We start from the raw sequence: 25174 nt of genomic DNA, 5'->3' as shown, positions 1-25174 counted from the left end.
CTCCATCCCCTGCTTTGGATTCAAAGACAGACTATATACCAGCATACAGGTTTTAGATTAGAGAATATAAATTAAATAAAGAGTAGGCATGTAGTAATATCTTTCTAGAATCATACCTATGGAATCAATTCTAGCAGACTGATAAAATCCTGTATATCAGTCATTGAAGAGGGTAATACGCATTTCTGTCTGCCTTACAGGGCTAGTAAAACTCATATATGACACTGTGACCATGTTTAAAATCACCATACAAAGTGCGTGAAGATTGCCTTTGTTATTGTTATTTTTCTATCTCCTACCTAAATCAAATGCATTTATTATTAGTAGATACTTTTGTCGAGGATAAAAATATCAAATGAGTTTCTCTGCTATTCAATGGGAAGAAAACATACTCTCCAAAAAGTAATTTTTGTGAGATTTCCATTATCAAAATTTCCTTTCTTTATTATAAAATCATATATTTAGGATTTATATTTTCCCCATTTTTAAAAGTAATCGAAATCCTTAAAGCTGTTGAAGGTAAAATTTGATAACTTTTTTAAGATTTTACATTTTAAAAATCTATAGACAAATTACTTTCCAGATGTTTAAAACTATATTTGGGTGGACACATGCCTCATCAGAAATATGTACAAAATTTCATCACCAATCTCCCTAGAGAGCAATGTACTGTGGAGTATATTAAGTACTTTCCTCACCCTCTAACAAAGACAACACAAAACGAGGGATGACATAATCAGAAAATACCAAGATCAATAAAAATACTAAAACTCCAGAAACAGTAAAGCATATGTGTATATAAATCTATAACTATGTATTTCATAATTTAACACATGCAACTGGTCACAAACTGGCTTTTTGGAATTACTGACCAGGCACTTCTACATGAATTAGCTTGCACTATAGGAAATTGCCTTTTTAAGTTGAGGGATGGGCCTGGTGGAGTACTGGTTGGGCTCACACACTCCACTTCAGGGTCCCAGGGTTTGCGGGTTCAGATCCCATGTGTAGACCTTGCACAGCTCATCAAGCCACGCTGTGGCTGCGTCCCACATAAAAGAGAGCAAGATTGGCACAGATGTTAGCTCAGTGACAGTCTTCCTCACGAAAGAAACAAAAGGTTAGTTCAGTTTCCAATGGTTCAACCTTATAGCAAACAGGAACTGGCTAAGAGCATTTAAATAACTTTATTCACAAATTAGAACAGTTTGTGTATACTTTAAAATGAAAATCTAGAATTCCATTATAAGGATAAAGAAGCTACTACGATAATTAACTGGGCCTACATAATTGGGTAATATAGCAGAGTATTGTTTCTTTATGGTATAATGTTAACATTGCTATTCATTTCATCTATGATATACATTTGTTACTCCTTGGACAAATTATCATATAAGGCCCTTTAAAATACATAATTTTGCCATTTGAAGTCTTGTCTAAACTTCTGTAATAATTTGAAACTTTCTATTACACGGTTATGTTTCAGGAAGAAAAGCAGACCCATTTCAAAGACAACAAATTTGGAATTCCTCTCGTGTTCCTTGCTAATCAGTTTTGTGGAATCTTTAGCTCATAAAGTCATAAATGCGTGAAAGCATTAGGCTAGAAGAGATCAGTCAATAAGTGGTCCATTATTTTATAGATGAAGAAACTGAGGTCAAATGAGTTAAAATAGTAATTTGGTCATTTGGAGTAATTATTAGGAACCTGAAGAAAAAGAATTTAATTGATCTACATAACCAAAAATATCTTTGAATTGGATTTAGCAATACTTTACTAACAGAATTTATTGATAGTACATTGATCCTGTGAGGTACTTAACTATGGAATGAACGAGACAGACACAAGGGAATCCTACAACTGACAATACCAGGGCCTTGAGAAGAGAGAGGAGAAAGCGTAGGAAGAAGGTATATATATATACATATATATGCCAAAGTAGTAGAATAATATGTTAAGTTCAATCGGAAATTTTTGCTGATGCCTGGACTTATTTTTTTTAACTGGCTATATTGGCCTTTTGTGGACATGGCACCACGTCTAGTTTAAAGGGTTTGATGTTTTATTTAGACTTATGTTTAAAACTTTTTAGATAACATAATGTGGACATATAATTTGGTATCACATTGGACCTAATAGTTTTTGCATCTTTCAGAAAGTAGCATCACCTTACTTAAACCATTCATGGTTCAGGGCGGAGGCTTAAGAGTGTTTGCTGTCACTGTGAGTGTCTGCCATGGATACTGTATTTCCCTGTCAGGGCCTGGGAAGGTAGGGTGAATTTTAAAGGGTAGAAACATTGAGGTTAAGGAGAACGATCATAGGATGTTTGTAATAATGTTCTGATTCTCAGGATGTTTTTCTTCTTTAAAAGGACAGGTTTAATTTTATTTTTAGATAAACCTTTTCGGTGTGACTTCTACTCCTCTGATAATTCCACTTTTGGAATCAAGCTGTGTCTCTCTCAAGTCTCTAAGACACACAGCATCCACAGTTTACTGCTATGCAGTACAAGTTATCATGCAACGTAGTCACATGTATCTTCATCACTGAGTTTCAGAGAAAAGAACATGAAATTACAAGCTACAGGACAGTTCAAGCTCAATTATTTACTGTATGTGATTGTAGACAAGTTATTTAAACTTTTGCTAAACTCAGTTTCCTTCTCTGGAAATGGGGATGATAATAACGACATGTTAGCCCCAAGGTTATTATGTTGACAAATAGATGGCCTATAAGAATAGCCCTTTATGAACTATATTTGCGAAGTAAACCCACTGATGGTCTGAAAAAAGAGACAAACATTAACAGTTCGAGAAATTAAAATTATTTAAAAAAATATTTTCATGTAACCCACAGTTAATATTATATGTAGCCAGTCCTGGGGGTCTAGCGGTTAAGATTCGGCCTTCTCACCACCGCAGCCCCAGTTGGTTTCCCTGTTAGGGAACCACATCACCCACCTGTCCGTTGTCATACTGTGGTGGCTGCATGTTGCTCTGATGCTGAAAGCTATGCCACTGGGATTTCAAATACCAGCAGAGTCACCCATGGTGGAGAGGTTTCAGCGGAGCTTCCAGACTAAGACAGACTAAGAAGAAGGACCTGGCCACCCACTTCTGAAAAAACTGGCCATGAAAACTGTATGAATACAGCAGAGCATTGTCTGATACAACATGGGAAGGTGAGAGGATGGTGCAGAAAGACCAGGCAGGGTTCTGCTCTGCTGTCCACAGGGTCACTGGGAGGTGGAATCAACACAATGGCACTAACAACAGCAAACATTATATGTGGTTGTATATGACTATTAAAGGAAAATAATGAACAAGAATCTAGTCTTTCTAGATAACAATTACGACTCTATATATGGCAAATTTGAATAAAATGTAGGCAATTATTAAATATAAAAAGAGATTTGGGATTTCAATTCATTATATCAATGTACACAGAACCATTCCTAGGTATTAATTTGTTGCACTAACCTTTTATCTAAAGACAGAAAATTTCATTATAGGTCTTATCATGGAATCAATTGTTTTATTTATCTATCACAGACCAAATATTTGCATTTAAATAAGCGCCACTCAAAATTTGTTAGAATGTCAAATCTTCAAAAGAACTGCATCATTCTAGTTTTAATAGCTAAAAATCATTTTGTTTAACAATTCAATGAATTTCTAATGCAGTTTGAAAATTTAGTCTATGAAGAGTTTCTCAAATATTTCGCTGTCTAAAGCCATCTGAAATTTTATAGTAACCCTGAAATATTATATAAAATGATCCATGACAGTAGTTATGATTCTAAGACAGGTTCAAAATATATCTTATTTATATTCTCTTTGCTCTCTCTTCCAATATAAGATAAAGGGTAAAAAGTCTTAAGATTATTTGGGAATATTATTTGAATTGACTTAAGGTTTTCTAGGGGACATGATGGTCAAAGGATCAAATGAAATCACCCAGAAATCCCAGTGAATCATTTTACCTGACTGCAGTGGATGTATTAGAGGAGTGGACGTGTCAGTGGTGAGAGATGAGAGGAACCAGAAAGGTTGGAGTAAATTGTTGGCAAACTTGGAAAATCTATGAAATCTGTGTCTGTATATGGTTAGAAATCAATTAAGAAAATAGAAAATATTGTAGTTAAAGCAATGATGGATGATAGGGCAATGTTTTCGAGAAAAGGGGGAACAAAGGCCAGAAAGGGAGATGAGAAGATATTTTAGGTGGGTCAAGAGAAGGGTATTTTAAAATCCACAAGCTTAACAGAGAGAAGAAAGGAACAAAGCCTAAAGTAGAATATATATAATGCAAACACTACTCAGTTAGCTTAAAGCCACTTGACATGGAAAAGAAATTTGGGGAGAACTGAAGGAAAATAAAAAGTAAGTATATTTTTGTTCTAAAAAAGAACATTAGTTTGATATTAAATAGAGATGAGAACTGGAAAAACAAATCTGGGAATCTGCAGAACAGACAACATGTTAAAATCTTGGGAATGATAGAAAATTCCAATGAAGTAGGTATAAACTAAGGCAGGTGACAATTACAATGATGGATAATTGATTTAAGTTGTAGTAGGAAGGTCGCTAAAACCGAGACATCTGGATAAAGTGGAGGAACTCTGTGAAGATGTAGCCATGGTTATGATAAAAATTTAAGTGAACAGAAAAAAAAAATCCTGCAGCTTGTGCAAAAATGAGTGCTGCAGGATTTTGCAGGAGAACGAAATGAAGAATGGAGTCAATGACTGGTGACCCTGCGGACTCACATGTCTCTCAGTACCACAGGAGGAGGCTGGAGGATTGGAAATATTTGATGAAGAAATCAAGACAAGTTAGACGGCAAAAAATCTCTATTTTTTGGAGGACCTAGAATTTTTTTCTAAAGTTGAAGATTCTGGAAGAGACCTAGCACATAAGAGAAGTTTTTAGATCAGAAAAGAGTAGAATACTTTCTGTGTAAGGATCTACAGATGTGTGCATGTCCAGGGAAAATGCTCTCACCGTTTATCTTCCTATTCACATCAAAAAATGAAGATGAATTAATGTTGACAGAAAGCACAAATAAACTGAGTAAACTTTAGCAAGTGACTTAAACACCCTTAAAATATCTACTTGCTATTACAGGGCTCTTTTGAAGAATTAAATGAAATAATGTATAGGAAACTACTATATATACTTTCTGTATTATATAAAGGTATACATATACACACATATATAAGTATATTCTTTAACATAAATAACTTTTGGAAATAAGGAAGCAACTATATAAGATGATATGCAAGTAAATAAAGTTCCATCTTTCTATTTATTATTCATTTTTAATATTTTAATGAGAACACAGTTTAGTAGCCTAAATATCATTCTTTCTTAGTGTAATGGAGTAAATAAAATTACTGTTTGAACTTCTATTCCTGATATAATGACATATGTGAAAATTAAACTTATCATCATGCTTAAGGATATTAACAGGCAGGTGCTAGCAAGTGTTAAAGCAAAATAGAATATTTTATAATTGGAATCACAATCCTAATCGGTTATCTTAACTGGGTTTCTAGTATGTATGTTCTGATATATAAATTCTATTTTATTAGCACAATGCATGTTTTATCACGGTGAGACAAAATGCTTCTATATTAATTATTAATTTGAAAAGTTTTAATTATAACATTATTAATATAAGCAAAATTTTTATAATAATTAAATTAAAATTAAATAATTAAAAATTTTAGCTTATATTAATAATTCCTAGAAGAACTTATGGGATCTGTATCAACAGAACATTATTTTTATTTTTAAGAGTTAAAATAAGAAGAAACATTTTAGCATCTTGTATGGGATTTTTAGAAGCAGAACTGTTTGAATTTTTGACATCATAAATCTCCATGTTCTTTTCAGGACCCCATAGGATAAAAATTTTCCCACCTGATGAGAGGGCACATGAAAAGAAATACATATGTAGAAATACCTGAAAAGTAATTAAATTTTTTTTCTAACATAACATTTACTATGCTCATTGTATAAAATCAAAAGATATGAAGAAGGAAATAAAAAAATTCTTACAATTCCAATCACTGTCAACATCTCCATAAATTTCCTTCCAATATTTCTATCCTATGCACAGGCATATATGTTTATTTATATAGTGGACATCAGATTAATTACAAATTTTTACATCCCACTTTTTGGCATAGTATCATAGCTTGAGCTTTTCCTGACATTATTACAAAAAAAAGAAACCCTCATATACATCACTTTATTTGCTGTAGGATTCTGTTCTAATTTATTTAACTAACCCTCTGTCATTGGAAATTAGTCTATCTGTAAGTCCTTCAAAATATTCACTGGTTTTTTCCCAAAGAGGAAAATTAATTCTTGTGTGAAATACAGACTAAAAATCTAATGAAATAGTAATTTATTCAAATTTATAGTGTAAGAATGCTTCTAGTTTGTTAAACTAAGCATTTTAGAAGCCTTAAAGTATATACATATTTGTTGTGTCTGCTATGCCTATTAACAGACTCTAAGGACTACAGCTAATTGCAGTTCAGAAGCTAGACACATTCATTAGCTATCTTGCTGCAATGATCAATACTGTTTTTCAGTTGGTAAACTTTTCACCATCTGTGATACTGGACAAAGCATTTCCAAGTTATTCTAGTTCTGGAGAAACATCCTAAAAGGATCAGCACATTGGACTAATAATGACTTTAATAAGTGATCAGACACATTTACTAGACAAAAGATCTTGACTTTTTCGAGAAACAAAAATTAATAACTTCACCTTAAATTCAAAACAAGCAATCAAACAAATGAGCAGGCAATCATCAGACAGGCAGACAAATTAACCATGACTCATGCAATCAGTAAGGCTGGGATATTGTGCACTTGAATATTCAATAAAAAACAAACAGTCAGGAGCTGGCCCCATGGCCAAGTGGTTAAAGTTCCACATGTTCCGCTTTGGCGGCCCAGGTTTGCGGGTTCGGATCCCAGGCGTGGACCTGCTCCACTCATCAGCCATGCTGTGGAGGAATCCTACATACAAAGAACAGAGGAAGATGGGCACAGATTTTAGCTCAGGGCTAATCTTCCTTACCAAAAACAAACAAAAAATTCAAACAAACAATCAGGGACTAAGGAAGCCTAATGCCAGCCAAATGACAATGATAAAACTTTAACCAAGGACTCTTTACTTTAAACCCAGTTCTATTGCTTCCTAGCAATGTGGACCAGGACTATGTTACCTAACCTCTCTGTGCCTCACACTTTTCATCTGTGAAATCATACATAGTTAGCAACTAGCAGCTAGTTAGCAGCTAGAAAGGAAAAAAATTTTTACTCTTTCTTATAAGATTAGCTTTTAATTATTTTTAATTGTCCACTGCCAAATTTCTATCTGATAGTGCTAGAATCAGATTTTTAAAAACATTTCTTCAATCATTTAATTTTTGCCATTTGAAGAATTAAGAGATTTCTTCCCTGTTCTGATTCTTTCTTCCAGTTCAGCATGCTCTATCTATTAGACTCCTTTTATTATCCTGAAAACAAAATAAATACATAATAAGCTACCACATAATTTTATATATATCTCTCTCTGTAAAATTAAAATAAAAATAAATTATATTAAAATCATGTGTATGTCAATATATAATGATTGGGCATATATTGAAGATATAATGAAACAGTCATCTGCTGGCACCTGTAAGTAGAATCATTGTGAATATGAGAGCTAGGGACATAGACTGATGTGTGTCCTATATACAGAGAGGTGTGTGCTATTTTTGACTTCACTACAAAAGGAGACGGCCTCGTCTATGATGTGATCTGAGCAAAATGAAGTGCAACCTTCCCTCCTTTCGCAAGGTAGTTGTACAATAAGAATTACTATGTAAAACAGAACCAGCTTCTATGCTGAGATCATTAAAGGCAGAATGATTGCCTACACGAATTCTCAGCGGGATTTTTGAAAGTTTTTCATTTTCAAGAACCACCGTAAGCATTGCAGGTCGTATAGCATCTCTGGTTTCTACCCACTAAATGCTGGTGGCAAGGACTCCTCGATAATTACAACAACCAAATGCCTCAGATTTCCAAACTACGCCTAAGAGCAGTGATTCTCATTGTATTTTTTATTGCCACCCCTAAAGAGCCTACCATTTTTATCCTTACGGTCCTCCCTCAATGAAATTTTGATAGCACAGATACAAAATGCTTTTCACATAAAAGTACAACTCTTTTTCACCTCATATGATCAAATTTTCTCCCTCTTGGAGGTGAAATCTTCCCCATAGAAAATGTCTGTCTTAAGAGGACTATACCACTCCCACTGAGAACCATGGCTTATGCTGAAAAAGAGAACATGTCGTGGGGCCAGGGTCCCGGCAGGCCTGCACGCTGGGGTCTTCTGATCAATGGCACATCCCCGAGTCTGTGGCTGTCTGTGCAGGCTGCTCCCCTGAGACAGCAGCAAATAGAAAAATGGGAGATGCTGGAAGTTCGTGTATATACATAACCAGAGTGGGTCTATAAAAGTTCAGATCATTTCATTTTTTTTGCTCAAACCCCTTCCATGGCTTCACAATCCATTTAGATTAAAATCCCAAACCCTTACATTGGCCTATAAGGCCTGACATGATCTGTCCCCCTTCACCCTCCTCTGACCTCTGGGAACACTGACTTCTGGGCACACCCAAATGAACAAGCCAAGCACATTCTTAACACCCAGGGCTCGACATTTACCGTGCCCTCTTTCTGGAAGACTCTTCCTTGTGATACAAGCAGAGCTTACTTGCTTGCTTCTTTCAGGTCTGCTAATATGTTCAGTGAGTGAATATGTACTAATTAAACACAAACTTTGAAATCATAGGTGATTATGCACATTCTAGCACATACGTGTTTGCTTGCGAGGACTGCCAGAATACTTTAAATTACTTATAAATTGAAAATGACCACATATCTAACACTCTATAAAATTTGCCTTAAAAACACCAAGATGGTTTTTAACAGGAACCAAACCCTGATGCTTTCAGGTTGACAGAGAACATGGGCTCCTTGCATTGAACATGAATGAGAGGTGTTTCATAATTTTCCACCTGTAGATATTTTCATTTTCTATTTATATAACATTACATGAATGTGACTATGAAATACACTGACTTTGTCCTTTATTCTTAAAATTGTGACAGACTTTTTACAGGTGTTTTCCAAACATAAGTCAAAAATGACATTAGAGACCTGAATTGCTGATTCACTCACAGAAGATCCTCTGTAGTCAAGCAGAACTCGTAACACTTAGGTTTATTGGGTTCACTTTTACCTCTGGTTTTACATTTAACTACTTATTCAGAAAAGCTTGCTGTGTGATCAGTTCTTCAAATTATGTTGCAAAATGTAAATTTATTTCAAAATATGGCAAATGTGAATTCTCAGCCAAATTATTAAATTAGAAAAATATCGTAATCCGTTAAAATAAATTCAACAGTTTGCATTATTTTCTATACAGAAAAACCAAAGTGTTAAAGTATTTTTCCAAGATTTTCTATCAATTTTCCAAGTCACTCTGTAAGAAAGGCATCTATAACAATCCCCACAACACAAATCACACACCAGACTGCATATTTAACAAATGATAATATCAGGGAAACACATGTTCTCATTGCATTATTTTGGGCAGAAATCCAACAAAATTTTGTATATGAATACCCAAAACTACGCTCACATTTCAGGTTCTTCCCCATGTGAAAACATTTTACTTCCCCTCCCTCCAACACACTAAACATTTGTACTTCTACTTTGCAAGCTTCCCATTACAAACCTCAAGGTAAACCTTATGGTTAGAATAATTTTCAGGTTTTTTCCCTCTAAGTAGTGATAATAAGTTAGTATTTAAAGATAATAACTTGATTTTAAAACATTTATATCAGAATGTCATATGCCATTTTATAAAATAGGAGTTTCATACTGGCAAAAATGTGCATTCTTAATAATATATATTCTAAATATTTGTCTCTTCAAGTACGTGTATTATATTGAGTGGGGACAGAAGGGTACTGTTTGTTCTTTTTTAACATCAATATTAGAATTTTGGCCACTTGGCTAATTGGTGTCTAAGTGTGCAAATGGATGGATTTTATTAAGTGAATGATTTGGTAAGGCAATTCTAAGATACCTTCCTGGCTTTCCTTATGTTTTGTGGACCTATTCATCTTGTAATAAATAATTTTAATTTTAGAAATACAATTTGACAAAAGGAGAGGAAATAGCACCATCAACAACTACAACTTGCTTAATATTTATTAATTCCTTGGCACAGCAAAGATTAAAAGTTGAAGAAATGTATATACAGCCATCCATTAAATTTGAGATAACAAAAAAAATCCAAAATGGATTCCTAGGCAAAAGTTAATTGCTTAGAAATTATTATTTTCTTAATTCAGTGACTAGTTTCTAAGAATCATTGATTTAAAAATAATTGTCCCTAACTTCCCGAAGTTTACTGCTTGATTGTGGAATGTTTGCCTATCCACAGCCCATTCATTCTTTCAAACATTATTTATTTATTTATTAAGAATCAGTCTGTAAAGCACACCGCTAAGTTGGGTTTTAACATGAAGATGTTATAGTTAGCTAAAATTTAAAGTCTAAACAGTGTAAGAATTGATATTTCGGCTTCTACATTTTGCTGATTGAAGCACTCAAAGTTTCCTGAAAGTAGATATTTTTAAATATGAATTGGGTCTGTTTTCTTCCTCATAAGTAATGTTTAACAATAGAGAAGGGAAAATTAAATCCTTTGGAATGGCCAATGCTGCATACATGAATATTTTAGACGATGAAGAAGAGACAGGACCCCTTAAGTTTGAAGTATTTTAACTAATTAAGTTCCTGAAAGAACTGAAGTGACTTTGAACATTCACACACATTCAGTGTGTATTTGCAAACACAATTAGAGGCCCATCATGAATCAATGAGCATTGCAGTCAGTAGGCTTCTAATAAGGAACGTTGGAAAAAGAAGGGGGGTGATAAATATGGGTACTCTGCAAATAAAACTAAGAGATCTTCAATAATTTCTAGCATATAAATTGAAAATACATAACAATAAAAAGAAAATGAATGCTTGGCAAAGACAGAACATTCAAATTTCTCTAATTTTCTTTAAGACTTAATTTTGGCATAATTTATGAAAACCTTAAGTGCTCTTTCAAGTAACTTTTCAGAGAGAGATAACCATAGTTGTACTTGGAGGTTTTATGTGTGTGTGTGTGTGTGTGTGTGTGTGTGTCAGGCACTTGCACGTGTATGTAACATATTGTTTGTTAACTGATTACAAATTTATATTTGTTAAACACATCTAGATTCTTTTTACTATTTTTTGCTATGATATATAATCTAATTTTCAGTGAGTTTTATACTGTTTGGAGAGTGTAAATCTCAAAATACAAGGTAATTTTCCTTCTCAGTATTTATAGTAAATCTAAATGAATTTATGTGAGAATTAGAGAAAATAAACCTAAATAAGATTAGATGTGTGGTTTGATTTGAATTTAATTTTTTCAAACTGCAGAAAATTTCTTATTTCTTTAAAAATATATTCCCATATTTTGTCTTTAAACATTGCCAATATGTCTTTAGATATTACAGACCATAACTGAATATATCACCATTCCTTTCAGTGCCATCTTTATGTTACATTTTCCCACTACATACAGGGACATGGGTTTTGTACCAACCAAGCAATACACTCTCAGGAAACAGCTATCTTCCTGTTGGTAAACATTGCAGAGAAGTATGTGCAATAGACAGAGGAAGAGGCATTTTCAGGAGGAGAAAAATTTATTATTAATAATCACAACATCAATAGTAATTATAACTATCACAATCAGAATCACCAGTGTTTGAACACTTAATGTGCCAAAACTTGCTGGTTAGTGTGGTATATCTTTACAACTTGCAGGAAAAAAACGAAGTGTTATCTCCATTGAACAGATAAAAACAGAGACCCAGAGAGACCCTGTGAGTTCTCCTAACACATAGCAGGAAGGCCTGGATTTGGACCTTGGTACATCTGTTTCCAGGGTACCTGCTCTTATGGACTCCCTATGATATAATGATTTTGAAACACACTGAAGACATCTTAACTGCTTTCCCCAAAACTAAATTTGGGTTTGGCCTGACCATTATTGGATAATATTGGACCATTATCCAATAATAATAATGTCCAAAGGTATTATTGGACGTAATACCTTTACTCTAAATTACGAATTACTTTTCATGGGAAATGATGTTGATATTCTTTTCATGATGACCTCATTTATTGAAGAAGAAATTTCCTTGGCAGTGGCTGATGAAATTTCTGGGGGAGCTCATAGCCTTCTTGCCCATAAACTTTGTTCAGGTTACAGTGCCACTCTGTGATGATTTAGCCATTAAATGCTTCAGGTTAATCGGCTGCCTAAATGTCTTCAAATTATCGCTCAGTCTCCCTCAATCCACTTCTAAATTATACAGCCTTACGTCACAAAGGACTTGCATTCCTTCCCTTTGTCCCTATTTTTCTCTGATTCAAAAAGTGTTGTAACAAGACTAGAAGCTTTCTTTTTTTAAAGATTGGCACCTGAGCTAACATCTGCTGTGAATCGTCTCTTTTGTTTCTTTTTCTTCTCCCCAAAGTCCCCCAGTACATGGTAGTATATTCTAGTTGTAGGTCCTTCTGGTTGCACAAGACTGGGAATTTAACTCTAATAATTTCAAGGATTCTTTTCCTCATGGTAAAAGTGAGAGATGAACCAAGACTGTACCACTGTTGAGCCTGTTCAGCATTTTCTTACGTTAATTAAACGATACCAAACTGACATGTAGTGTGAAAATCTTCATGGTGAGAATGGTGAACAGATTCCGAGAAAAAAATGTGGCTACTTTGGCAGGGATTTTGGACAAGTTACAGCAGTGATAAATTCATCACCACATTTCCTTAAGCATGCTGTTCTACTTCATTGCACTGCCCAAAACTAACTGAGCCCTAGCACATAAAAATTTTTAATGCTTCTGTAACCTAAGAACAATTTCCAATGGCAAATAATAGGTAGCTTCTAAGGAGGACTAGCAAACAGCAAAATTTTGAACTTGTCTCTTTTTCAAAATAACAAGTTTTCAAAGACATGATATTCTTGGGTGTGGTTTTACTATACCTTTGGGATAAATTTACATGAGTTCAGATCACTAATTTTAAAATCAAAGTCAATTGGAAAATAGTAGTCCATTGACAGAAATAATATACATTGCCAAATTTGTTGGCTCACATCTGTACCATAAGATGAGAGAAAAAAATCTTATCCTTTCTTTCAGTCTCCTTCAAATTTATGAGCAAATTTGTTAGAACCAAAAATTATATTTGAAATTATAAAGGAGTTAGTTAAAATCATCATGCTGGACTAATTTTGGGTCATTTCTCTATGGCAAATCCAGGATGAAAGCTGGATTTACCAAAACCGACGTTACAAACATTAGCTCGTTCCTCCTGTTGGATTACTCATGTTTTTATATTTGTAGACATTTCATTCCTATCACTTTTATCAAGTTGGAACCAAAGTTGTTGTTTTTTCAATTATTTTGACATCCTGCCCCTGTAGAATGTTAACCCTTCAATATGGAATGGTTTGAGAATGGATTACCTGGGAAATTGCTTTTCTATTCATGTGTGTGACAGCTGAGTTCAGCTGTTTTCCTAAGTATCTGTGGAACAGCTGAGTGCTTCCTCCTGGTTCCCAGACTTGAGATTAAGGGAACTTGAGGGAACAAAGTTACAGTGGAATGCATCTATCAAGGAATTTACCCTCTCTTCATCTGCTACAGCTTTAAGTTTTTGACCTTTGTGGCACAACTATGGATGAAATAATCTTCTATAACTCTTGTCTTCTCTACATTTGGGTGTATATATTAACACAACTATATATACACATAACACAACTATATATATATATACATCTACATATAAATACGGCATATATATTAGCACAACTGTTAGAGACTCAGAGAAATACAAAATAGAAAATAGGCAAGCTCCAATTGAAGTTTCAATCTTACAAATTTAACTAACTGTAAAGTCCTTGTCTATCATCTGGTGTTTGTACTCATCCTCAGAGAACAGGCAGAGCACTCTGGAGAAACAGAATGAAACTAAGTTGGTTTCATGTAGCTACTCTCCTAGAGTTCCTCCTGAGTAGGGATAATGATTTGGTGTCCACCCTTGAAAGCAGCTCATATTCTGCCATCAGTTAAACTTGGTTTTCTGTACAATCAAGTATTGAGCAAATGGGAAGGGACACAGGAAGAACAGGCCTGTGTTGTTACATTAATAATTTCATTGTCTATAAAGCATATACTTACCAGGTCCATTTAATAAAACTAGAGTACAATGAAATTATTGGTATTTTTAAAATATTACTCTAATAAATGCTAAATGTCTTTAGCTCAAGTGTATCTTATCATACAGAAACAAAGTAACTAAACACACATGTGTAGTCACATTCATTTTATTTCAGTTCTTTTCTTGGTATAACTATTAAAAAGTCTCTTTGTACCTTTCTTGTATTAGGAAATAATAGTTTAAATATTCTAATTATTCATCACCTTGAGCTGAAAGGTAAGTGCTTGAATGGTCTCACTAAAATTATGGACATTCATTTCAGCTCTAATGTACAGAGAATTAGTGGGAGAGACACATTAGTTCTTCCAAAAGTCTCACATTACAAATGATTGTGGACATGCAACACTGTATTGCTCTCCATAGAAAGAAATGTAGTGTGCTTTCAAGAGTTTCACTATGACTTATTGTACATCGTTAAGTTATCATGATATAAAGATAATCCTCTTGGGTTCCATGAACTTTGCTAACATAAGGAAAGAGAGCTCTACCCTCTGATTGTAACTGGTAGCTCATATGGTGGCAGAAGAGAGATTTGTTCTGAAGAGGGTACGGTGTCAGTCCTATGTTATGACATCCAGTTCTGCCTTTTAATCTTCAAGGAAGCACATTATGCTCTTTCTCTGATAGGGCCCAATCACACCTGTGGCTGCTCCCTGGCAAATCCTACCAGTTTCTCATGTTTCCCAGTTGTCTGTATTGTACTGTTTGCTTCAGGCTGTGTTTTTGTGTATCTTGGATACTAATCTTTGCCCGTAGGTAACTCACTGGTTATACTTTAGTTCACCATAAATCTACTGCTTTTCGGTATCAATCTCATTATTTGATCAATATTGCAAGAATACTTTCTCATTGGGTTATGAAAAAGGAATAAGAAATAGGAAAGACATTCTTTTGTAAGTTTATATTGTTGATTAAAGCTATATACTATTTTAACTTATCAAACATGGTATTTCTTTACAAGATGTATTTTTCAAAAACTCATAAATTGTGAAGAGTTGGGAAAGAGAAGAGACAAAGATTAAGAGTGAAGCAACTGTTTTTCAATAAAAAATTGTAAGCCTATTTAAATTGCTCCTAGGTTTATAAAACTAATCCTCCAAAAGGAGAGTTAAAAACTGTTTTGCAGTATCAAGCTCTTAGGGGTTTCGTAGTGTATGATATTGTCAATAAAGTGGCAAAAATGAAACATAAAATTGGAGAAAGAGCAATTTTTTAGCTAAGTTTTTTAAAAGATTTTAAAAAGTTATTTAAAAATCTCTGAAGGACCCTGCCCTGACTAATTCTAATGTTTCAAAAATTTTCTACAAGAAACACTTGACCTGTGGCCAGTAACAGAAGAAAAGGAGCAGATGGTTAACAATAACTGTGGAGAGTTCATTTGAAAATATTGAGATAGGATGTTAAAAATAAAATTTCAAAATAAGAAATGCATTGTGGTATATTTATGAAGGCTTTGTTTTTTTTCAGAGGATAGAAGTTTTGGCATCTTAAAGGGAAGTTGCAGTGTGTATGTGTGTGTGTCTGAGTGTGGCAGTAGTGGAAGGTTCTGTAAATGAGTGGAACGGGTTAAGCATCAGGTGTGTTAGTTTACAAGTTTAAGGGCAACAATAAAGTTCACATTTGGAGCACTTCCATAAAGGTTCTGGGAATTTTCTGATTAAATTAGACTTTTAATAATGTTATCCAAGTCTTTTTTTCTTTATACATAATCCTTTTTTTATTTCATTTTAGTTTTGTAGAATTCCATTTGAAAATTTGATAGGGAAGTAGAAACATGAAATTACCAACACATTTCTTGAAATCTGAAATTGTAGAATAGAGGAGACTGTGTGGATGTTTATACTCCTCATGTGGCCATTTAGAGGTGGCAATAAATAGATGGTATACATAGATTCACAGTTTTAGTGCCTTATCTTGTTGAAAAAATACTAGAAACTTTTCCCCCTGTTATATATTGAAATTCTGCCTATATAAATTTTGGGGAAAGAATAAGAGATACAAACGTATGACACATTGTACTGAGTTCCACTTGTGTGAATCTGAAGAACAGATATTAATTCCTTAACAAAATTGTAAGTCCTTCTTGCATACTTCATTTCATTCTGACACTGATTTTCTTTCTGTGTTCTTCCCTGCTTAGATTATTATTTAACAGATATTATTTTTAACAGATTAGACTCTTTCCCCAGTAGAGTCCATTACTGGAGCTTTTTTTGTTTTTTTGTTTTTTAATTTCTACACGATGTGTTTAGAAAAGATAAAGTCTTAATAAATCCTCATTCATAAATTGGTGGTCTAGTCGTTAAGTTCCAGGGCTCCCCCTGTGGTCCAGGTTGATTACCTGGTCAAGGAACCACTCCATCTGTCTGTGGATTGTCATACTGTAGTGGGTGTATGTGGCTGGGATGTTGAAAGTGGTGCCACCAGGATTTCAAATACCAGCAGGGTCATCCATGGTGGACAGGTTTCAGTGGCATTTCCAGACTAAGACAGTCTAGGAAGAAGGACCTGACCAACCTCTTCTGAAATAATTGGCCATAAACACCCTGTGAATAGCAGTGCAGCATTGTCTGAAACAGCGCCAGAAGGTGAGAGGATGGCACAAAAAACTGGGCAGGGTTCCACTCCGCTGGGCACAGGGGTGCTAGGAGTCAGAATCCACTAGACGGCACTAAAAACATTCTTAAATTTTATTGCAAAATAATAAGGTAAGTAGGGACTACAATGTTTGATTTATTGTTAAATTGTTATCTACTCTAAAGACTGAGGAAGGTAAAGTTAAGCACATTTTATAAACCAAGGGACATATATCATTAACCTTTGCTATCCAGTGAAGTTACTGCACATCTATTACCAATGTTTTAAGTCTATTATTTTTCCTTGTCCTGTTGTTGGGGTTCTGTGAACTAGAGATTTAATTTTTTCTTTAAAAAATATCTACTAAATTAATCTAAAGAATTAAATCTATATATATATGCTATGTCTATGATCCAGTCTTTTCTGTGGATGGTATGGCAACCTTTTTAAGAATAAACTAGGGACCCAGCCCCATGGCCAAGTGGTTAAAGTTTCCTGTGCTCCACTTCGGTGGTCCAGGGTCAGAGGTTTGGATCCTGGGAGCGGACCTGCTCCACTACTAGCCATGCTGTGGAGGCATCCCACATACAAAGAGGAAGATTGGCACAGATGTTAGCTCAGGCCTAATCTTCCTCATACACACACACACCCCCACACACACACGAAAAGCCTAATATGTTTATTTTTAAAAAGATTAAGAAAAGCTTTACAAAGTAGTTTAAAAATAAGTGGAGATTATATATAGTCACATTACCTAAATAAAACTCTTCTTAATTTGGAGCATTTGTTTTTAATTGATTTTCTCTTCATGCAACATTCAATCAATAAATATTCATTGAATAAATGTATTTCTTAGGTTCTTTACTAAAGCTGAGGAAAGGAACATTAACAAGAGAGACAGAATTCTTGCCTTCTCAAAGTTTATATTCCATTGGTGGAGAAATACACATACAAATAAATACATGATATAAACCTAGATAATGATAAGTGCTATGACTAACAAGACGAGGGGAGTGAGAGTTATATGGCAGGCAGTTCTTTTTAATCTAAGAAGGTTTTTATGTGTTCTTATTTTGAATCATAATGTACATAAATCTGTACAGGCTTTTCTCCCCAAATGTTACATTTTAAGCATTTTTTTCAAGCACTATTTCTTAAAAATCACTTTTAATGTTTGAAAATGATTATTCTACAGCATCTACTATATTTACTTAACTCTCTTTATATATTATACATTTATGTATATCTTTTGCAATAATATTTTGATGGAACTCTTTGTACATAAATACTTTTGTCAAACAATAAGGCTATATTCAATAATTTTACATATTTCAAAGAATTTCCTAAATGATATATTAATTTATACTCTCACATTTGATTGCTATTTTAGAAGTGTCCATGTATTTAAACAAATACTCATTGAGTTTCTACAGTGTGTCAGGATTTCTACTAGCTGCTGAAAATGATACAAGGAGTCTTTTTCTGGAGTTCCCAATTTCAAGAAATAGGCAAAATTATAAACAGATACAAAAAGTTGGATAAATACTAAATTATCAAGTTCTAGTTACTGAAAAAAAAGTAAGCAAGCATTTAACGACACTAAAATCTCTCAAAGAACATAAATGCAATCCATTTTGAAGTAGAGGAATGTCTTTAACAGTCTCTGAAGTCTTTTTATGCTTTCAGAAGTCCACAAATAGAATATGACCAAAAAAATCAATAAAGTCTCTGATATAGGCAAAAAAGAATATAAATTTCCTTAGACATTCAAATCCAAACCAAAAGCTGTGACTTGACATTCTTTGAAAATTAGAAATTCTTTTTCTATTATTATTATTATTATTATTATTATTTTGTTGAGGTCATTTTGGTTTATAACACTGTAAATTTTAGGTGTACATCATTATATTTCAGCTTCTCTATAGACTGCATCGTGTTCACTACTAAAAGTCTAGTTTCCATCCATCACCATACATATGTGTTCCTTTACCCTCTCACCCTCCTCCCATCCCCTTCCTCTTTGGTAACCGCTAATCTGTTCTTTGAAAATTAGAAATTCTGATTGAGATTTTTTACCTCGACTTTTATCACTACCATTTTAAGTATATTACATAACTCTCAATTCATTAGAAGATTGAATATCCCTCTAAATATATTTCACAAATTCCCTCAAAGTATATCTATTACGTTGAATGAAAGCTTTCTATCACAATTTACTCATTGTTGGGCATCAACTGATCCGTATCCCAACATGGATTCTCTTAATTGAGAAATTCTCAATGAATTGCCTCAGCTCTTTTCACCAAAACTCTTCAATGTGTAGATTACTCAATTTTGTGTTCCCCAGAAATATATTTGAAAAACAAAATGTTGAAGACAAGAGGTTAAGATTTTGTATTGCTCTCTACCCTGTTGATTTTTTGGCATTGAAGACCACCATAGTGGTCCTAATATAGCAAATTACAGTTCAGTCACCCATTTTTCCCACCCCATCCCTATCCCCAATTTTTTCCAAGAATTATTTCATTAAAAATAATTTTTTAAAAGTTTGGAAATTCTCAAACTGGCTATTTCTACTTTGCGACTGGTCCTCTAGAGATATTTATTTACGTCCAATCAGAATAAAGACTTTGGGGGGTGCCGATATGAAAAAGAAACATCTTGATTATCCTCAAACTGATTAATTTTGAGGCTATTGTTTTAAAAATGGACCCAAAGCTGACTCAGGAAGTGGGGTCTGTATTTCCCACAGTCAGATTTTTCTCTGAGGGTGCTTTGTGCAATGGAAAGAATGCTGAATTTGAAGTCTAAACACTCTGAATATAGAGCTTTGTCTATAAATTAACTGGGTGAATGTTCTAGAGTAAGTCATTTAACTTTTTGGTATATAACTGTTCCCTCTTCTTTAGGTGGAAGTAGTCATAGCCGTCCTTGCTTATCATGAGATTACTTTGGATGGATTTTCATTTATGCATATGAAAATATTATATACTTCTAAGGCTAGATAGGTAAAAATTATAACAAATATTATGGACTAGAGAGATTAGATTTAAGTCCAAAGAGTGTAGTAAAACTGATGAATCTTGGACTTAGGGGAGGAATGAATTCCTCCCTTAGTATTCACCAGGAGGAATACAAAATTTAGACTTCATGGTTCCACCTTAGAACAGCAAGGGAGAACATCAAGGCAACCTGGATATCCAGAGAAAAAATGCTCAGTAAGACTAATCATTTACTATTTCTGGATGGTTTAAATATCACATCTATAGGTATACCTTTTCTCAATCACAAGAAGGAGGCAAAAAAGAGAGATTAAAGGAAATAGAAAGAAAAGAGAGAAAGGAAGATAAAAGGCCAGTAATAATTGATTACTGAGAAATTCAATTGGAAGCTGAGCAAGTTAAATCTATAACTTTTCCAGCATCTATGGCTTCCAGACCCCATTGCAATCCATCAGAGCATTCCAACTCCCACTCAAGTAAATAAAACAGAACCATAAGTGGGGCAAAGGCATGATTAAAACAAGTCATAAGCTTAGCAATTACCTTTGAGCTTACTTTGAACTTTCTGGAGAAAGTTTCGGTAAAGTAAGTTTATTGGCATGCCTCCCCTGAGCATTCAATGATATTTTAAAGGAGGCATTCCCCTTCTCCAAACAGATTCCTGGGACCATTTCTATATTTCTTTTTTTGAAGAGAGATGTAGAGAAGGGTAATGCATCTACTTCTAAACTTGGAGAAGAATATATCTACTTCTAAGCTTTCTAGACACACACACACACACATAAAAGTGGGACCCTTCCACCTGTGGCAGCCTATGGGATGGTAAAAGGGAGAAAAGACAGTGGCTGGATCTGGCCAGTTAGCTCAAAGGGAGGCAAATGTCCAATCCATTTCCTTCTCCTGTAATGATACCGGAAACAAATTTGGTTCTAAAAACAAAAGAGCAGTTTACTACTATATGCCTTAAATACCGAAACACATTTAGTAGTGAAATTTAGAAGTTCTGCATTTCCATCCAGAGCAAAGTTAGTGACTCTAAAGGGTAATATATTTATTAGCCTGCAAGTCCCAATTATGTAGCATCAACTCTTAAGTTATTCAAATCAGACTTCTTATGACATTCACTATTTCTAGTTTTCCTTTCTTGTTACCGTCAGAATAAAATGGTTAGAAGTAGGGAATTTTATTACATAGCTTATCTGAATATCAACAAATGTCAGCAACATATTTGAACTTTATGTAGAAAATGTAATGGTAACTTACATACATGGCCTTTGGCTCTACCTGCTCAGTCTTTACAAGTCTCAGGAATTGTAAGTTAACTAGAAAAGACAAGCAAAAGTCTTATAATGAAATCCAGAACAATATTGCAGATGTGTGGAGCCCACAGGAGGCAGAGCCCATTTATTGTGCAAGCATATTTAATGTGTAAAATTATTTTTAAATCTTAAAACAACCTCTTGCAAATGCTGTGAACTGCAAAGCTAGGCAGACCCGATGCATTCTTAAATATAAAGAAGAAAGAAAGAAATGCACCCAGAGTAAAAAATCTTGGTTACTCACGATTCTTTTCACCTCTCCACCTTGACCCAGCTTTTATTTTGCCCGAGATACCCACAGGAGAAGTTATTTCTGCCATCGAGAGCAGCAGCGTCAGTAACAGCACAGCCATGCCAGGTGAAAATAACCTCTATGCAGAGTCCTGTCACAGACGAACCTGAAGGCTTTTTACTGAGAACAGAAACCTGGAGCCAATCCTGTCATTTTATTCAGCAGAAATGCAAAAACACTGTTTTTCCTTAAATTTTTACAAAGCAGGTATGTTTCATCAGGCTTTCCATTTGAATTATGCAGGGAATGTTTTAAAAAAATTAGGAGGGATGTAAAGTCTTCCCCTATACATAAGCAAAATGTCAGGAGAGAGAAGCTGACAGCTCCCTCTGGTCTTCCTCAGCTCTCAGTTCCTATCCTGCTCCTGCCAACTCTCACTTCTTCCCAATGTTTGTCAACATTTTTCAGAACACGATAAGAGGAAGAAGCTGAGATTTCAGCATTTTCCCACCTACCCATTCTGTACCCAGATTATAGTACTTGATGAATCTGAATATTTAATTTTGGCAGTGCTAACACACCTCATTTCAAACAGAGGTGGTTGTTAAGGAAAGGAAAAAAAAAAACCCCACGTGTTCTCAAAGCTCTATCTAACGTTTTGGAGAAAGGATTAGATGTATAAATATCTGCTGCTAAGACATGATAAAAATACTTCTGAAAAAAGGGAGTGGTAAACAATCGTCTTTCCTTCTTAGCTCGTACTGTGATTTTTATAGTCAGAGAATAGTGTAAAAAGACAGTCTGCCAGAAATAGCCCAAATCCATGAAGCAGGCAAAATGTAATGAATATTTTACATTCAAAGATTATCTGCATTGCATCATAAACACTTGTCTGCTTTGTAAATACATGTTGGTATCGTCCACCTCTCCTGTTTCCTGCAGAATGATTTTTATCATCTCATGAGCTGAGCAGATATTTTGGCAAATTAGAATTCTCTGTTTTAAGTGTATTTCCCACCGCAACACTGTCTCGATTATTTTGGAACTACATTGTAATGACCTAAGATGCTAGCCTTCACTTTGAGACCAAGTTTATTTTTTTAATAATAAAAATAATTTTATGCTTATAAGAACATTATAGAACAATAATATACATACATTTAGTTTAACAAGCATATAAAGCTATTTTAAGATACTGCTAAACACAGAATAATATTCTACAACTTGACTGACTTCTACATTTTAATAGCTCACACAGCTGCCAAAACATATTTCTAAAACACATACCTGAGAATGTGCTGTTTACTGTTAGTCCCTGTACTGCAGCAGAGGAAAAAGAAAGAAAGGTCTACAGCAGTGAAGCAGGCACCAGAAATTGGTGAAATAGGCTGGGTGGAAGACGAGAGGGGGAGGTGGGGATTGTGGTGATGTGCCCTGGGAAAAGTGGCAGCTGCCATTCAACTTCAGCCGGATGTTGCCACGTGATACAGATTCCGAGTTGCCAGATGTTTCAAAATTTAAGGAGAAGCTAGAAATTCAGATTAGGAATCTCCTAATTTTTAAAGCGAAAGTGATACAATTCTAAACTTCTTAACTAGTCATATATGGCCGAGCATTCTGAATCTGCTTTTAACTTAAATTTTCCAGACTCATTGATGCAAGAAATATTCCTTGAATGTTTACAATGTATTGGATATATTATTAATAATAAACATCCATTAAATAAACTCATAGTTTAAAGGGAGAGACATATTTAAGCAGATAATTTTTCATGTGATATGATCAACGCAATGAAAATCCACATGGAATTTCTGTGGAATCACAGAGAAGAAAATACCTGGCTATCTGGAGGCATTAAGGAATCCTTTTTTTTTTTTTTTTTTATCATTCCTACTATGAGCTATAAAATCTAACCATACGAGGAAACTCCTTATTCTCTAAAACAACATGAACTTTCAGACTGTGTCTTTTTACGTATTATCTTTCTCCTTAAAATACCTTTTTCCCATCTCTACTTTCTGTAATCCTATTAGTGCTTAATGACTTAGCAGAAGTTTATCTTCTCAAACTTTCTCGGACACAATTATCCATTTTTCTCATGACTTAGTCACCTGGAAGTGGAGATCTTAGCACATTATTTTAAAGTTTAAGTGGGTGTGTGTGTGTGTGTGTCAACACTAGGTGTATAGCTCATTGTGGGCCTGATTGTATCATATTTTCCTTACACCCCTAAGTTCAGTAATGATTACTGTACATAGAAGAAAATCATCAAGAGTTGTTGAACTGACAGTACATTTTTCCTAAATTATGGCTATTAATTTAAGTTGGTAAATTTTAAAACTAAAATATGACTCATTAAAACAGCCAGGATAACTTCTTTCATGCACTGGACATGTATTTAAGTATATGCTGTAATTTGCTTTTCTTGATCATTAGTATTACAAGATATTACAGATAAACAGGAAATCCTACTTATATTTACTCCCTTTCAGTTAAAATTAATCATAACCATCAAATAAAAGCAGCACATCAGTGTCCTATAATCCACACTACATTAGTAACAGCTCAACGCTTGTACTCGGTATTAACTTTTAGGTGGTTAAGAATTGGAAGATCACCAAAGGGGAGCAATTAAAAATATGGGATATGTATTTATTTGTATGCTGTCATTTGCTTTCCTTGGCCATTAGTATTACAAGATGTTACAGATAAATAAGAAAGCCTAGTTATATTGGAAGACCAGCTTTCAAATCTGCAAACACATTCTAAGACCAGCTTTCAAAGCTGCACACTTTTTTAAGATACAGGCAATGAAGATTATCAGCAGATGGGCTTAGTCTGCTCTAAAATTATGAATTGGTACAAAGCCAGTTATTTGGCAGTCACATCCTAAATTCCACATGTCCATAGCTATTTCAACTTAAAACATGAAATAGGCAAAGTGCATTTCTGCGCCTTCACTTCCTTCCTGCTCCAAGCACTCCTTCCACTTGGCTGTGCAAAAGCACTCTGGTCTGAGCCAATGGAGTTGAGCAATCTCATGCTTCCTAAATGAAACTGATCAGTACCATCATGGCGACCAACCTAACAAATAAACCCTGACTCACAAAAGTTAATGGGAGTGTCAATAGCCTCCTGTTATTCACTCATTTGGCAAATGTTTTCTGAGTACCCAACATGTGTCAGGCACTAAGCTAATTACTGAGGAGTTGCAATGAATCAATAGATGGGGTCACTGCCCTCACGCAGTTGATATTCTAGTGAGTGGAAATAGACAATGTATAATAAAATCCCAGTGTTAGTTACATACTTTTAAGTTGCACCTGTAATGAGGTGAAGGGGAAGATTTCAAAAAGATTATAGGGGACTTGAAGGTTCATTGAGGAAGTGGTGCATAAGCAGAGATAGGATAAATAAGCACATACAAGGCAAAAACGGGAAAAGCAGAAATTAGGTTCAGCCAGACAGAAAGTTTATGCAAAAATCTCTCGGGCATAAAGGAGCTTGGCACATGTTAGGATGAAAGTGTAGCTACAGAGATAGGTAGAAACCTTTTCAGTTGGGGTCTGGAAGTGAAAAACATACTATAGAAATGAAAACTACTATATGAAA

The 25174-nt window shown here is 34.4% G+C and overlaps 1 protein-coding gene across 12 annotated transcripts in view; it reads right to left on the bottom strand.

The window, feature by feature from the left end:
* Positions 1-25174, bottom strand: part of ROBO1 (roundabout guidance receptor 1) — a 1062925-nt gene that overhangs the window by 720738 nt on the left and 317013 nt on the right. For 4 of the 12 annotated variants that reach the window (XM_070597854.1, XM_070597863.1, XM_070597857.1 and 1 more), the window contains exon 1: positions 21575-21926. The exons of 3 other annotated variants lie outside the window; for them this stretch is intronic. In XM_070597854.1, the coding sequence (XP_070453955.1) occupies positions 21575-21683 (109 nt within the window). In that variant the 5' untranslated portion in view covers positions 21684-21926. Of the gene's footprint in view, positions 1-21574; positions 22215-22849; positions 22948-25174 lie in introns of those variants that run through there. 5 more of the 12 variants (XM_070597855.1, XM_070597860.1, XM_070597869.1 and 2 more) reach the window with 4 other exon arrangements.

This window comes from Equus przewalskii, chromosome 27 (assembly GCF_037783145.1).
Source record: "Equus przewalskii isolate Varuska chromosome 27, EquPr2, whole genome shotgun sequence".
NCBI lineage: Eukaryota > Metazoa > Chordata > Mammalia > Perissodactyla > Equidae > Equus > Equus przewalskii.
Note: the sequence above shows the minus strand (reverse complement) of the source record. Positions and strands in the feature narration are given on the sequence as shown.